The sequence below is a fragment of the Ceratotherium simum genome, chromosome 36 (assembly GCF_057802395.1).
Source record: "Ceratotherium simum simum isolate JZ-2026a chromosome 36, ASM5780239v1, whole genome shotgun sequence".
Classification (NCBI taxonomy): Eukaryota; Metazoa; Chordata; class Mammalia; order Perissodactyla; family Rhinocerotidae; genus Ceratotherium; species Ceratotherium simum.
In genome coordinates, this window is record NC_141935.1 from 5125706 (window position 1) to 5140262 (window position 14557).

At 33.0% G+C, this 14557-nt stretch overlaps 1 protein-coding gene across 4 annotated transcripts in view; it reads left to right on the forward strand.

The window, feature by feature from the left end:
• The window catches only part of DENND1B (DENN domain containing 1B), a 245462-nt gene that overhangs the window by 151459 nt on the left and 79446 nt on the right, over positions 1-14557 (forward strand). For all 4 annotated transcript variants that reach the window (XM_087424346.1, XM_087424343.1, XM_087424345.1 and 1 more), the window contains one exon: positions 11171-11296. In XM_087424346.1, coding sequence (XP_087280472.1) covers positions 11171-11296 — 126 coding nt within the window. The remainder of the gene's footprint in view (positions 1-11170; positions 11297-14557) is intronic.

Here is a 14557-nt window from a genome sequence, read left to right on the forward strand (position 1 = left end):
TACCAAGAGTTATTTTTCCCACTTTTTCTATCTGAAATAAAAGGGTTGAATATGTGCATGGGGTGCGAAAGGAATCAATGGAGATTCTATATTTAATATTTTTATCTTTTGGCAGTTGAGGAGATGTGGAATGGAACGTCATATTCCTTATCGTAAAAGTAGGATCATAATTAAAATGCTAGATGCATTCATTAGGCAGAGTTTCTTTAAACGTAAGTCTCTTCATCTCATCTTAATCATTATATTACAAAGTAGGCATTTCTGTCTGCCTGGTGGCATGTCTTGCAAAAGAATGAGAGAGTTTTTGAAGGCAAGAAGAAGAAGGGGGCCAATTATCGGCTTTTGCTTCCTTGCCACCTGCCAGCGCTTTTCCTTTTAATTAATGATCTGATGGCACTGGTCAATATAATAAGAAATGCTTGTACAGTTGGGGTCAGAAAATTCTGGCTTTGATCTCCCACAACTTTCTGAAACATTTATTTGTTTTCTCTAAATTATTTCAGTTTTATTTTAATCTTTTCTATCCTGCTGAGGGCTGCAAGAATGAAAACCTACACTGTTTGTCACTGGCTTTGGCAGAGCAAAGACTGCTTACTTAGAATTCTATTTGTAAATTAAACTGCAAACCCAGTTTGTCATAAAAGACATCTGATTCTTTTGAAATGACGAAAACTGTCTTTTGTCTGTAAAGGCTGATAAATTAAGTGCCAGTTCTCTTCTGGTCTTTGATCTTGCAGAGGGTTTGTGTGTGTGTGTGCTTGTGTGTGTCTGCAGCTTATAATAGGATATATTCTGTATTTCATGTTAAACAGTCTCCAAAAGTGCATTTTTTGGCCTTCGTGTTCCTTAGAACAGGGCAAAAATGTAGACTAGTACTATTTCTGTATATATTTTAATGGCTATTTAAAAATATCTTGATAATATAGTTCTAAGTTAAATAACTTCCCTTTAAAAAAATGCATTTTTTTTCAGGGATGTTAAAATATGGGAATAAAAAGCCTTCAGAATATATTTTTCTGTAATATTGCAAGTACTTTAAAATTATTATTAGGGAGTTTGAAAAAGTGAATTTAAAAATCTCAAACTCGAAAAATGTGGTAATACTAGCCTTGATTGTTTTTATGACTAGTGATAGAAAAAATATGATTTTAAAGTCAGAGTCAGATTATTTATGCCTATAAATAAACTAAACTACTTGCTGACCTTGAAGCAAATTGAATCGAACTACTTTATCTTACTGTGGTAAAATTTATGCTATGTATGAACGAATCCAAAGCCAGGCCAGTGAAGAATTATATTATCTTTTTAGCTCATTATAACCAGATTGCCTCATTATAAAAATTTTGCAGAAGCTGCTAGAAATGATTAGAATTATTCATATAGAAATCCATCAAAGTATTCTTTATTGGATAGAGAAATAATTATGAAAATAAAGTCCAAACTTTTAAAAATATTCTCCTTATGTGCATATATTTCCGCTGTTAATACCCTAAGGAGAGAGCATTGTTTATTTAAAAAAAAGAGGAAGAAAACAGAGAAAGAAATTAGCTTTTTTGTGTCATACTAAAATTTTTATAGTCAGCTTCAATGATAGCAGACTCTTTCTTTAAGAAAAACGATCTTTAATAGTAATTTTTTTGATGGGTGATTCTTTTTTAAATTGAGGAATATTACTTTCCTAGTAGAATTAGTATGATATTAAAACATTTATTTATAAATATATGAAGAAGTTAGTATTTACAAAATATAAATGCCTAAATATATAAAATGACAAGGAGGGACTATCTTACTATTTACTTATAAGCAACAGTTAACTGAACATAACTGAAATAGTAAAAAATATTCATAAAAAGGAAGACTGCAGGGTGGTGTAGATATAACTATACATATGCTTGAAATTAAGGGACACAGACTTTAGACAAATTTGAAACATGAATAAATGTAAATAGCTCTGAGCTGGAGCTACGACTATTGAAGTGTGAGATGTAAAGTGTGAGTCATTTTCTAAAAATATTTGAGGTGGTTGCTTGTTTAACTCATCTCTAATAAATTTAGCTTTTTCATCATTCTATAATTGTAGATGTTTTAAATAAGACGTTAAAATCACAAATAATCTTACTGAATTTTTTTATGATTTGAATTAATAAAATATATTTGAAGCCTGAAAAATATTTCTATTGGTATTGTTTTATTATTTAATAAATTAACTGATATTTAAGTGGGGGCCTCTTAAAATCATGCACCGAAGCATTTAAATTACACATACAGGCTACAGGACTTTTTGTGCATGTGCACTCTATTACTGTGTCAGCTTGACCAGTGGTCTTGGCTGTTCAGAGGTCAGTGGTCACAGTTGTCCTGAATTACTAGTTCTTTTTTCCTGTGGACCCTCTGCTGTGTTGCATGCTGTAATCTTCTTAATGGCTTCATTCCAATATTCACACATAATATTTTAGATTTATTGACTGTTAGAAATACTACCATGCCAGTAGCAGTTCCGCTACTCTTAAGGTATTTAAAATTGGAAAAATAAATCAGGGCAAAGCTTTCAGGAATCCTTTGTTTTCCTTAAGGGAGGGGGAAAAACTCTCTTCCTGTCTTCTGACAAGAACACTTGTTTTTCGATTCCATCATTTCACTATAGATTTGGATCATAAAAAGAAAAAAACACAAATTTTATTGGGAGTGATTTTAACAATATTGATTATTACGTGGAATAACTTTTAAAAGCAGTAGATCCGTTAAAATACACTTTTGTAGTTTTTGTCTATGAATACATTGTGATTTTATTTTTTAAGTGGCTATGCCAAATACAGAAACCTTCAAACATATGTAGTTGTAGTGTTTTAAAGTAAGAAAGTAAGTTTTAGGGCTATGTACCAACATCAGTTGAAGTTAGTTTTATTGCAATATGTTTTTAACTGTGAGGAAAACAGAACCAGTTGGATTAAATATGATATTTGAAATTTCAAATACATTCATTTTAAGAAAACACACTATTGAGAGCCTCCCATTTCAAATGTATACACAAATTTAGTTTCAATTATATAGTAATTTAAAATGTTGTATTTCTAAGATATTGCTGCTCATTTTAATTTTTATCAACTTTAAAAGTAATTTGGAGAATTGTTGCTATTTAAAAAATAAATAGAATAGCCCACTTGTTGGAAAATTAAGCTCATTATAATTAGAATGAGATTTAGGAGATCTGGCTTCATTTGAATACTGTTAAAACAATTATAAACTAACTCTTATAGATGAAAGCAGGTTGGAATTGACATCTGAAAAAGTTGCGTGCGTTAGAATATATTCGTTACTAGGAAAGTGAACTTTGGCCTATATTGCTTAACTGTCTTTAAATAATTTTAACTCATTAGATTGTAAGAAATAATATCCTCTGAGACAGGTTAATATACTTATCCCTCTTTTAGATAAGAAGGTGAAGGCACAGAAAATTTACTGTTCATGGTGTTTCTAAAGCTTTAACTCCTGTGGGTTGATCCTCAGATTTATGCCCCAAACACTAGACCACAGTCCCTCTGTAAACATGATACGCAGTGTAGTGAGTTACTCTCCATTCTGCTCTTGTAAAGAAATATCAGTATGACCAATTTGATTTAAGTTAGGATTGGCAGTACTGTTTTAAAAACTGATTTTCATCTTATGTGTAATACTATTGAAAAATGATTTTCTATTATGATAGTGTGTAGAAAATATGTACACTTAAGAGTTATTCTCCAATTCACTGTAGACTACTACGGTATGTTATAGGATAGCTACATTTGGTACGAAGCATATTGAATTACTAAAACATTGAAAAGACCTTATTATAAAATGGAGTCATCTAAAATACCGTGTATCTTACAGCGAGGCTTTCAAGTATCACACGAAGGAATAAGTTAATGGTTTTATTGTGATATGAAAAGAAAAGACAACTTGCTCCAAATCACCAATAATCATTAAAAGCACAAAGAACTAGAGAAAACCTCCCAAAACTCTGACTTGAAATAAAATTTTGAGATATCTACATTCAAGTGAATTAATTTAGAAACAAGTTTGGAAAAGAATTAGCTTTTTTAGAGAATTTTTTGTCAGTTTTTTTTTAAATTAAGTATATAAACAAATTTAACTCTCACAACTGTGCAGAGAGTCAATAGATATATTTAATTCATTGGCTGTTTTCTCTAATCTAACATGAAGGTTTAATATGTTAAATTGTCATAATATATGTTATAAAGGAAAAAAAAGGCCCCAGAGAATATTATATTCGTTCCAGGTTTGCCACAGTTCTGCTGTAATCCTTATCCTATTTATCAATAAATGAAGTTCCCAGCAAATTTCTAGAGTGGCCAGGTTAGGAAGATAACACAATTTCATTCAGGTTCTAGAGTAATTTGGTGAATATTTTTTTGGTTTACTTGAGTAGACTTAAGGAGACAAACACTGCTTTCAGTGTGCCCCTGGAGAGATGGAGCTGTGCTCCCTCCCTCAGTCTCTAGCTGTTAGAATTCAGGCATCTAGGTGCGCGTTGCCCCCGCCACGCAGCCTTGCTGCAGTGCTTCGTAAATAGTAGGCCTTCAGTGAATGATTGAAGGGAAATATAATTGCATTTCTTTTATCTTTTGTAATAGATGTTGCTTTTAAAGTCCCTGTTTAGAGTTACTCTCTAGAATATTTTATAAGGATATTTTCATAGTAATGAAAGAAAGAAACTGGAAGCATGTTTAATATATACTTTTTTGGCTATGAATGCAGCTTTTTGTTTCCTCTCTGGAAAAGGAGACCATATTGTGATGGCATCTGCGTGCTGCTTTGGGTGTCAGAGGAAACTCACCCTTCTTTTAAACAGTTATTTTCAGAGGTGTGATTGTTTATAAAAAGTTTTTTTGTTTGTAAGTAAACTATTAAAGATTTTTCTATTTTTCCTATTTTCTTGATGTGTATTTTTTAATATAAACTTTAAATACAAAAGCAAAATAAAACAAAAACCAAAACAGAAAACCTTAGTTAACTGGGCTTGCAAACATTTAAAAGATCTTTGTTATTTTCTCTCAACAGAATAAGAGAATCTGCCCTTCCCACTGCAGTGACCCAGGCTTTGGCACTTGCCCTCTTCATATCTCGGTGCTTTTGCCATTTTAAAGTGGATTTATAGTTTGTTCCTATTGGTGCTTTTACGTGCTCATGAAGTTCCTTGGCTTTCTCATGGCTTTTCATTTCCAACTAAATTAGCTAGCTTTTCTCCTAATGTCTTTTTTTTTTTCTGTATCATCTTAATAACATGCTTCTCTCTCTTCTTAACTGCTAATATGTATATATATTTTTTGAAATGTAAAGACCTTGATTTTGGCTTTAAAAATTATGTACAATTTGTTTCTAGTCCTTTAAGTTCTTGACTTTTCCATATTCAAGAGACTTCTTGTGTGTATGATATTGTGAGCCCTGTCACAATAACAGTTCCCAAATCTTGCTGGTATCATGATGACTTGGTGAACTTTTAAGTGAATTATGTTCCTGGGCCCCATCACAGATATGCTGATACAATTAACTAGAGAAATTAATGTAAAAGTGTTCCTGGGGCAGGTTGTTAATTTGTTTATTCATTCATTCATTGAATCATTCATTCATTCAACAAATATTTATCGAACACCTGCTGTATGCCCGCACTGTGCTAGGAGCTGAGTGAACAGGATGACATATATGCTGCCCTCCTGGGACTCACATTCCATTTGTCTGAACCCAACCACATGGCCACACCAAGTCACAAGGGATGTTCAGAAGTAGCTGGATTAACCCAGCTGGATTAACCAAGCACCAGTCAAAACTTAGAATTTCTATTACCAAAGAAAGGGAGAGTGGATGTTGGTGGACTGACAGCCATCTCTCCCATAAGTGAGCTGAAGTGAAAATAATTGTAGCCAAGCTGACATGCCATTCTTACCAGTCTGCAAACTCAGGTCAGCCTTTTGTGGTCCAGCCAAGCTCAATGTGTCAAAACATTTGTTTGCAGAGTTCGCCCAAATGATGAGTCTGAATAAGCCAAGCAAAGTGGGAGGAGGAAGAATAGGATGTACAAAGTTTCTGCTATGGGGAAGAGGTTGGCACATTCAAGAAATGGAAAGAAGGCCTGTATAGCTGTAGTAAGATGAACAAAAGAGGAAGTTATGCAAAATGAGGTTCTAGAGAGAGGCAGGAGTGAGATCATGAAAGACCTGTAGTTCTTGTTAAGGACCTTTGGACTTTACTCGAAATTCATTGGAGGCTTTTAGCAGAGGTATGATGATCCACTTTGACTTCTAAAAATATCATCTTGAGTTCTGGGTCCTGAAGATTACTGGATATAAGAAATGAAGCAGAAAGATCAGTTAAGACCACTTGCAGTAGTCTAGGTAAGAGGTGATGGTTGCTTGGACTTGATAGTGGCAAGGATTTAGAGAAAAGTGGACAGCTTTGAAATCTCTATCAGAGGTCGAACTGACAGGGCTTGGTGATTGATGTATTGCCTGTGGGAACTGAGAAAGAGTGAAGAGTGGAAGAGGACCCTCAAGGTTCCTTTTTGAGCAACTGGATGAATGGAAGTGATAATATTGGTATTAGAGATACTGGCATGACATTGGGCTTGAAGTGGGGATAAGAGGAGTTTTGGTTGTCTTAATTTTAAGATGCCTCTGAAAGGAAAACAGTTGTAGATGACAGAAAATTAGTGAGGTTTTGGTAGGTAATTTAAGCATACAGAGAAACAATGTAATGATGCCCTCCGCAAGTATATCCTATGCTTTTCATTTAGTAAATGTTAACAGTTAACTGTTTTAATCCTTAAATAGAAGCTTGTTACAAAATTATCTTAAGAGAGAAGGGTTAATTTTGTATCTTAAAAAACTGAACATTAGAAGGATTAAAGAAGTATAGGGATGTAGTATCTGATTCATATGATAACTGTAACATGTTTGATAGGAGAATAAAAGATTTTAACTTTGTAACTTTTTTCTAAAGCAGATGATTATTTGGAGCGTTAACTTTTCTAAATGTATGTAGTTTCTGGAGTACAGTTTAGTTACGTAAAAGGAGATATTTAAAAACATCATAGGGTGTTTTAGGTTGTGTAGTTATCTAAATATTATTTCTGAACATTTATTTTTATCATCTGTTCTTTACCCTGATGTTTTCTCTCCTAAAAAGTAAAATTAAAAATTCTGGGTAGAGTGGTTAATTTATTTTTCCTGAAAATACACATCTAAAAGTCAAGTAAGAGGAAAATCTGTTACTTCTGTTACTTCTCTGACAAACTCAGCTCCTGTATATGCTCTCCCTTCCTGACTCCCAGTTGGCATAATTACTTCATTACTCAGACTGTGCATGTGGCTTGCACTCTTTTAATTTGTACCTGTTTGCTATGTTTACTCATGTAATTCCCTCTTTTTATTCATAGTCACTTTAGTGCTCAGAGGGTAAAAGTGGCAAGTTGGTGGTAATATTATTCATGTTGTAGTGAACTCCCACTGTGCTCAAACCCAGGTTGTAACTCTCTCCTGGATGGCTGCTTGGAGGCTCGAATTCTCACTGTATGAAAGGAATTTAAACATTCTATGAGAGCAATGGAATGATACTTGTTTCTGAAGTTCTTTTCACTGTTTTAACTTTTTTTGGTCTAGTAGAATACTTCCTTAGACTTAAAAAATAATTCATTTAGAGACTAAAAAATGTCATAATAAAATAAAATGTCAGTTTTGAAGTAATCTTTAGCTATTGGAGATTGAGGCTGGCCTACTTTTTTAAGAATAAGAAGAGAAAACAATTGATACCTTTTCAGTATCAATTGATACTTTTTCAGTATCAGATAATAGGATTGTGTGATAATAGCCGAGTCACTAAGGTTCCAAATGCTTTTCTGAATTGAGAATTACATGTGAGTATGAACTTTAGGATTTTATGGGCAGATGTACATTTATTTTGTAACTAAACTTAGAAGTTTGGAAATTAAAGCAGAAAATGCTATTTCCCAGACCAAGTATTGAAAATGTACAGAAGAGACATCACAGTTTTTTATAGATAAAAGCTGCTAAAAGCTAATTAGCACTGCAAAGGGCAATAGTAACTGGTGATAATTTACTCCAGTGATCTAAGGACAGGAAAACAGCAAGGTTGACACAATCATTTTATATTAGAGTAACATCCTTATAGCTGAAAGTGACTTTTAAAAACAATTTCATTTTTACAGGCTATTTTTGAGCATTCGTTTGTACATACAGAAACACTTAGCTGCCCATCTGCTTTCTGAAAAACAGGAACAACCTGAGATCTACTGACAGTCGAAGCCCACCTAGAGTAGGTGAAGGAAAAACTCTTTTTATGCAGTTTGTAAAGGTTGAAATAAAGTAGAAATAGGCAAAGGAACAATGTAACCATATTTCTTGCTAGGCAATTTTTCAGTCTCACATGTCTGTATGAAATGAGATAGGATGCTCATGTAAAATAGCACTGTCCAACAGAAGTAAAATATGAACCATGTATGCAATTTAAAAATTTCTCGTAGCTGTGTTAAAAAGTAAAAAGAAATAAGTGAAGTTAATTTTTAGTAATATTTTTAATCCAATATATTAAAAGTATTATTGTTTCATCATGTAATCAATATAAAAATTATTAATGAGCTATTTTACCTTTTTATGGGTGCTAAGTCTTCAAAATCCAGTGTATATTTTACACTAAGAACAAATCTAGTTCGGACTAGTCACATTTCAAGTGCTTGTGTGTCTAGTGTACTGAATTGGACAGCACAGTTGTAGAACAAGTATTTTACTTTTCTCTCCTATTTTCTACAGAGCTCCTCAGGGAGCTCAGGAACTGTCACTGACTGATTTTGGAAGTGAAGGCCACATATTTATGATTTGGTTAGGAAGGGATTGTGGCCTTAATATCCTAGATAACTTAAGTATTCAAGGACTTGGGATAACAAAGGCTAAGGAAGGGTTTGACTTGCCTCCATTCTCTGTGAGCATATGTGTTATGATTGTCCTAAGAATACTTGATTTGTGGAGAACTGAATTGTTAATATCATATTTTGTAGAAAAATATACCTTGAGGAGTTTTCTTTTGCAAAAATATAAGGCATGACATTTTTAAATATGTTTTTTATTTTCTAAAGTAGAAATTTAAAAATAGCCCAACAATTTACTTTTCATAATACTTTGAAAGACTAGAATCATATTCCTTCCATCATAAACTTTTTTTGGGCGGGCAATAATTAAATATGTGTATTGGTATTCATTCCTATTATTTTTTATTTAAAGGCATTTGAAACTTAAAAAAAAAACATTATTACAAACTTCAGAATAAAAGACATTAAGATTTGTTTTTATGTCCTTCAGCTGTATTTATTGTTTGAATATGTGGATTACCTGGAAATGTACATTTATTGAGGTTAGATTTTAATAATAAAAACTTCCTCTTAAATGAATTCTGGTTTATGCACTTTGTGGGCTAAATGAATTAGGCTCTAAACTTTTATCTGAATGTGTGGAGCTTGGATAGAAATTGAAAAGATCACAGCTATGGGGAGAAGACGTATCTGCAAAGGCCTTTCTGCATAGATTATGAACATCATAACAATAATTTTTTCAAAACTATGGTTATAATTGGACCCAATGGGGGTCTCTTCCTTTGATCAGATCACAGTAACTGTGACTTTACACTGGAAAATGTCACTACTGTGAAGGTTTATCACCTGTAGAGCTGGTCTTTCCTCTGATGCTGTGTTCATTTCTCATTAGCATTATTCAAAGTTTCGTTGTTAATTAGGTTGACACTTCAATTACAATCATCATCTACAAGAGTAGTCAGGACTGCTTGCATAAAGAAATAAAAATATTCCTTCTTGCATATATGTGTAAAGGAGAAGTAACATTACTTTGTTATCTTTAGTTGTGTAAGAATAAGAACATGCTCTGTTAAGGAAGCAGTCCAATCCGAATTTGTCCCATCAGTTTTTTTCCTCAAGAAAACAGATTGTTTACACCACTTTGTGTTCCCATGTAAAGCATTGATGAGGAATGTATATGAGCATCAATATTTTTTAAATGTACAGGGTGTAGTTTTTTATTATGTGTAAAAGGAATTGAGTCAAGTGAGTTGGATGCATAGGAACATACTACATCACTGCCCCCTTAAAAGATAAGAATATACATTAGGAGTATGATTGCACTTACCAAATATTCATCTAAGTAAGGGCTGCTCATAAGTAATGTGCATTTTCTAAAATGTACCGAACCTGAAATTAAGGGATGGAAATGTATGAAAAATTGTAACAAATACAGGTGCTTTTTAAAATTACATAGATTTCTAGATAACAAGTTTTTCTTTGATTTAAGAACATTAATATTTTAATTTGATTACTGGTTCATAAGGCAATGACATTGAACTTAAACCCAGCATGTGGTGGTAGAGAAAACTGGACAGAACTGGGTTTAAATGTCAGTTTTAATAGCCACTTATTAGCTATATGGGGGGGCAGATAGATTCATGTCTTTGAGCCTCTCTTTCTTCTACTATTCGTGAATGGTAATATGAAGGCCTTTCTTAGAAGACTGTGTCAATTAAAAGAGACAGTGTATAACATTTGCATAACATAATTCTCTACTCATAGTAGGTTCTCAATAACTTTAACTTCTCTCCCGTCTTTTTATCTAATAATGGTGAAAACTATATATTCAACAAATGACTGGAAAATTACATATGCAAATAAGGCTTCCAAAAATAAAATTAAATGGTAAATGATCCTGGAGGACCTGTAACAAATAACCTTACATAGCAGAAAAAAACGATACCCAACCGGCTTCATCTCAAAACAAGTAGACACATATTGTAATTGCTAAAAATCTGCAGAAAAGTGGCTCACAAGCAGTTTACTGTAAAATAATTAAAGCTTATTTATGTCAAGAGGCCTTGGGGAAAAAAAGAGAGCATAAACCAATTTGCATTAGCACGTTACTATCTCCTGCTTTCGTTTCAATTAACAGACCAGCAGGTGCTCTCTGCAGTTAAAAAGATAAGCTATCAGGAGGAGGATGAATTTTTGGCTGACCTGCAGGCACTGTGGTTTGCCTGCTGATTGGGTTCGTACCTCGCTGTACCAATTTCTGAGGTGTTAATTTAACTATTCCTCTCTCTCATGCAGGTCTCGGCCCTGAAAAGTAAGCTGAAGAAGCAGTCTACAGCTACAGGGGACGGAGTAGCTAGGGCCTTCCTTAGGGCACAGGCTGCTTTGTTTGGATCCTACAGAGATGCACTGAGATACAAACCTGTAAGCGTTTTATTTCATCACTATTTTAATTTGTTTTTTTATGGTTCTTTGGAATGGGGCAGAAAAAAGAAACATTTTAATATCATACCTTAAAAAAATTCTCATAAAGGTCTTTTAAAATCCAAAATAATACGCTTTAAAACATTAGTTCTGTCTCCAATTTCTTGACTTTTTGGTTTTAGTTCTTTTAGTATTTAGGTAATATTTCCCACATTCTTTTGCTTATCACCTTATTTATTGTTCTAAAATTGAAATACTTACCTCTTAACTAATTAGTGAATTGTGCTAATGCATTTTAAAGTAACTACTTGATCTTGTTAAGATCATTAAGAAATTAACCAGACAATTGGGTTCATTAAATTAGTGAGTTTAGAAATCACAAGTACAAAGTGGAAATTTAAAAATATTACAACTTGAAAACTTTGCAATATTTAGAAATTTATTTTCCTAATTCATAACACTTTCCTAAGTGGGCTTTTCTATTTAACATATCCTAGCTCATTTTGCCATTTCTTTTTTGGTTTAATACCCTAAAAATGATTATTATGTGGAATCGTAGCCAAGTTTTTAGATGGCCTAAAAAGGTACAAATCAAAATATATTTGTTTCTGTCTCTGAATTATTGGTTAAGTATGTTAGTCTGATTTTGTGAAAATTATTACACTGCCCTTCCACGACCAGATGAATAAGTTGTAATGGGTAAAAACCATTGAGGTAGTAATAAGTAATAACACCTGCTGTCTAATAGAAATTCCACCATTATTAAGCTGTATAACCTTGACCTATTTCCTTAGTCTCTCAAGACTTTAATCTTATTTGTAAAATGAGAATTCTTATACCTTCCCTGTCTACCTTTCAGGATTCGTGTGTAAACCCTATCATAAACCACAAACCACTAAACAAATGTGAATAGGTTATATCCTTTCTAAACTGACTTCCAAATTAGTAGTTCCCACCCCATGTCTCTTATACCTCTGAGGAGTTATTGAGTTATGGGAAGGAGTCCTTAAATGTATAGCAGATCAGCTGCTGTGTCGAGTTAAGTACATGTGTCTAATTTGCACACTGATCTCTTTGAAATATGTGTATAGTTTTTAAAGCATTATAGAACTCATAGTACTATACACAGTATGCATATCTCACATGGGGGAGTCTTCAAAAATTATTGACAGTTATAGAGTCTAATGGAAACCAGTCATCCATACCACAATAGAACATACTCATATTCAAATTACTGAACATCAATTAAAACATAAAAATGAGTTTGAAAGACAAAATTAGTGATTAATTTTAGTTGTCAAATTTTTTTAAAGAGGGATTGATTTCAAGTTACAATACAGAAGGAAAAGTTACAAGTATCGCTTTGCTTGAATTTTGCCACATTTAAATACTTATTAATCTTTATAAGCTAAATTTTTCATTTTCCTTTTTGAATTTCTCATAGGCTTCAGATTTGAGGAAAGCAAATCGAAGAGAAAGTTTTCTTAAATGATTTAAATTATCAATGTGTTAGGTGCTGGTTGAAATTATAAAAATATCCCATCTTTAATATTAATTACTGTAGTTTTTATAGCTTAGTATTCCCCCCCTTTGAGCTTAATTGAGCAGATAGGGGTACAAGATTTTAATAACTTGGACTTTTTTAAAAAAAAAATCTTGAAAGCCAAATTCTCAGTATCCGTGGGAAAATATATAATTTCATCATAGAATATCTTTTCTGTTTGTTGATCACATCTTGTTATAAATTTATTTGTTAATTTATCTATAGTTTTTCTTTCTATGTGTATTTTCTCCTTCCTTTTTTACTGCTAGTTCTTTCCAGAAGTTGGGGGATAGTATTTTCATTTTCATTCCTTATGCCTTTACATTTCTTTTGACTTAATCTGTGAATGAAAGCTTAAATTTTAGAGTATACTGAATGTATTCAGACAGTTTTTTCTATTTATTTTAAAAAAAATCGTTTTTTAAGGAAAATGATATATTGTGTATAAAATACTTTTTATTGTTGTTTTAGGCATTATCTTGACAAATTACCCTGTGTTCTAATTTATTAAAAGTGCATTTATTTTTATTTTATGAAGTCTTTTTGGATTCATGTAATAGGCATATATCTTTGATATATTTTCTGATTGATGTAAAGAAAAAAGAGCCAAGTTTAGAAGTTACAATTATTTCATAGTTTTGTCTCTTTTCATAAACATATTTCAGTAGTATTCTCTAGCTCTTAGAGTACAACTGGAAAGGGAAAAATTGCTAAATAGCTTTAAATGGATATTAATTCTTTAATTAGGTATCAGATTTCAAAATTTCCTGATTGTTGATATACATATAGAAATGAAGCAGTATTTCCCTTACATTTGACACAATTAAACCTGCAGATTAGGCCTGTGACTGCCCGGGCCTCAGGGTCCTTCCCTGCCCCTTGCATTCAGGGTCCTCGTGGTGGGCAGGTGGTCTGTGTCTGCCTTTCCTTTCCTCCTAAGCTCTGGCCTCAATTCAGAGAACTGCACCTGAGGCTCCAGATGGCCCAGGCTCCTCCAGGTTCCAGTCCTGTATTTATAATGTCCTTTCTTCCTGACAGCGCTTGTATCTTTCTCGCTTTTAATGGCCATCTAGTTCCTTCCTGGTCCTTGAAGCTGTAGTTCGTACTGACCCTTTCTTTCTATGAACTGACTATACTTCCTTTCTTTAACACATTTCTTCTCCCTTTTAAATATATTACTTATTGTAGTTCTTGTTATTTTTACTGATATGAATAATTTTTAATTGCTATTAATACAATAACTGACCATTGAGCACCCACTGGGTGCCAGGTATTGATAGGCCCTTTGGATAAACTCTTCGAAATATTACCCTTTTTGTTTTAGAGATGAGGAAAATGATATTCATAGAGTTTAAATACCCTCACTATGGTTCCTCAGCTAGTAGTGGGACCTGAATTTGAATCTACACTTTCCACAGTCCCACTGTTGCTTCAGTGTGGCATGTTTCTCTTCTATCTGGACTCCATTATTATGTCCTGCGTGCCTGGAGATAAATCTTCGGAACTTACAGTTCTAAGTGAAGATGCATGGCAGGCATTCAGTATACACTTAAGGAAAGACTGAATGAATGATAGAAAGTCTTAGGAATTTACCTAAAAGGAACAGATGGTATAGGCGTCTCATAGTGTATACATAAGTGGGGGAAATAATCTGTGATTCATGCCACCTATTTCCGTTTATGGTTTTGTCCACCCGAAGTAAATGCCACTGGTCAGAC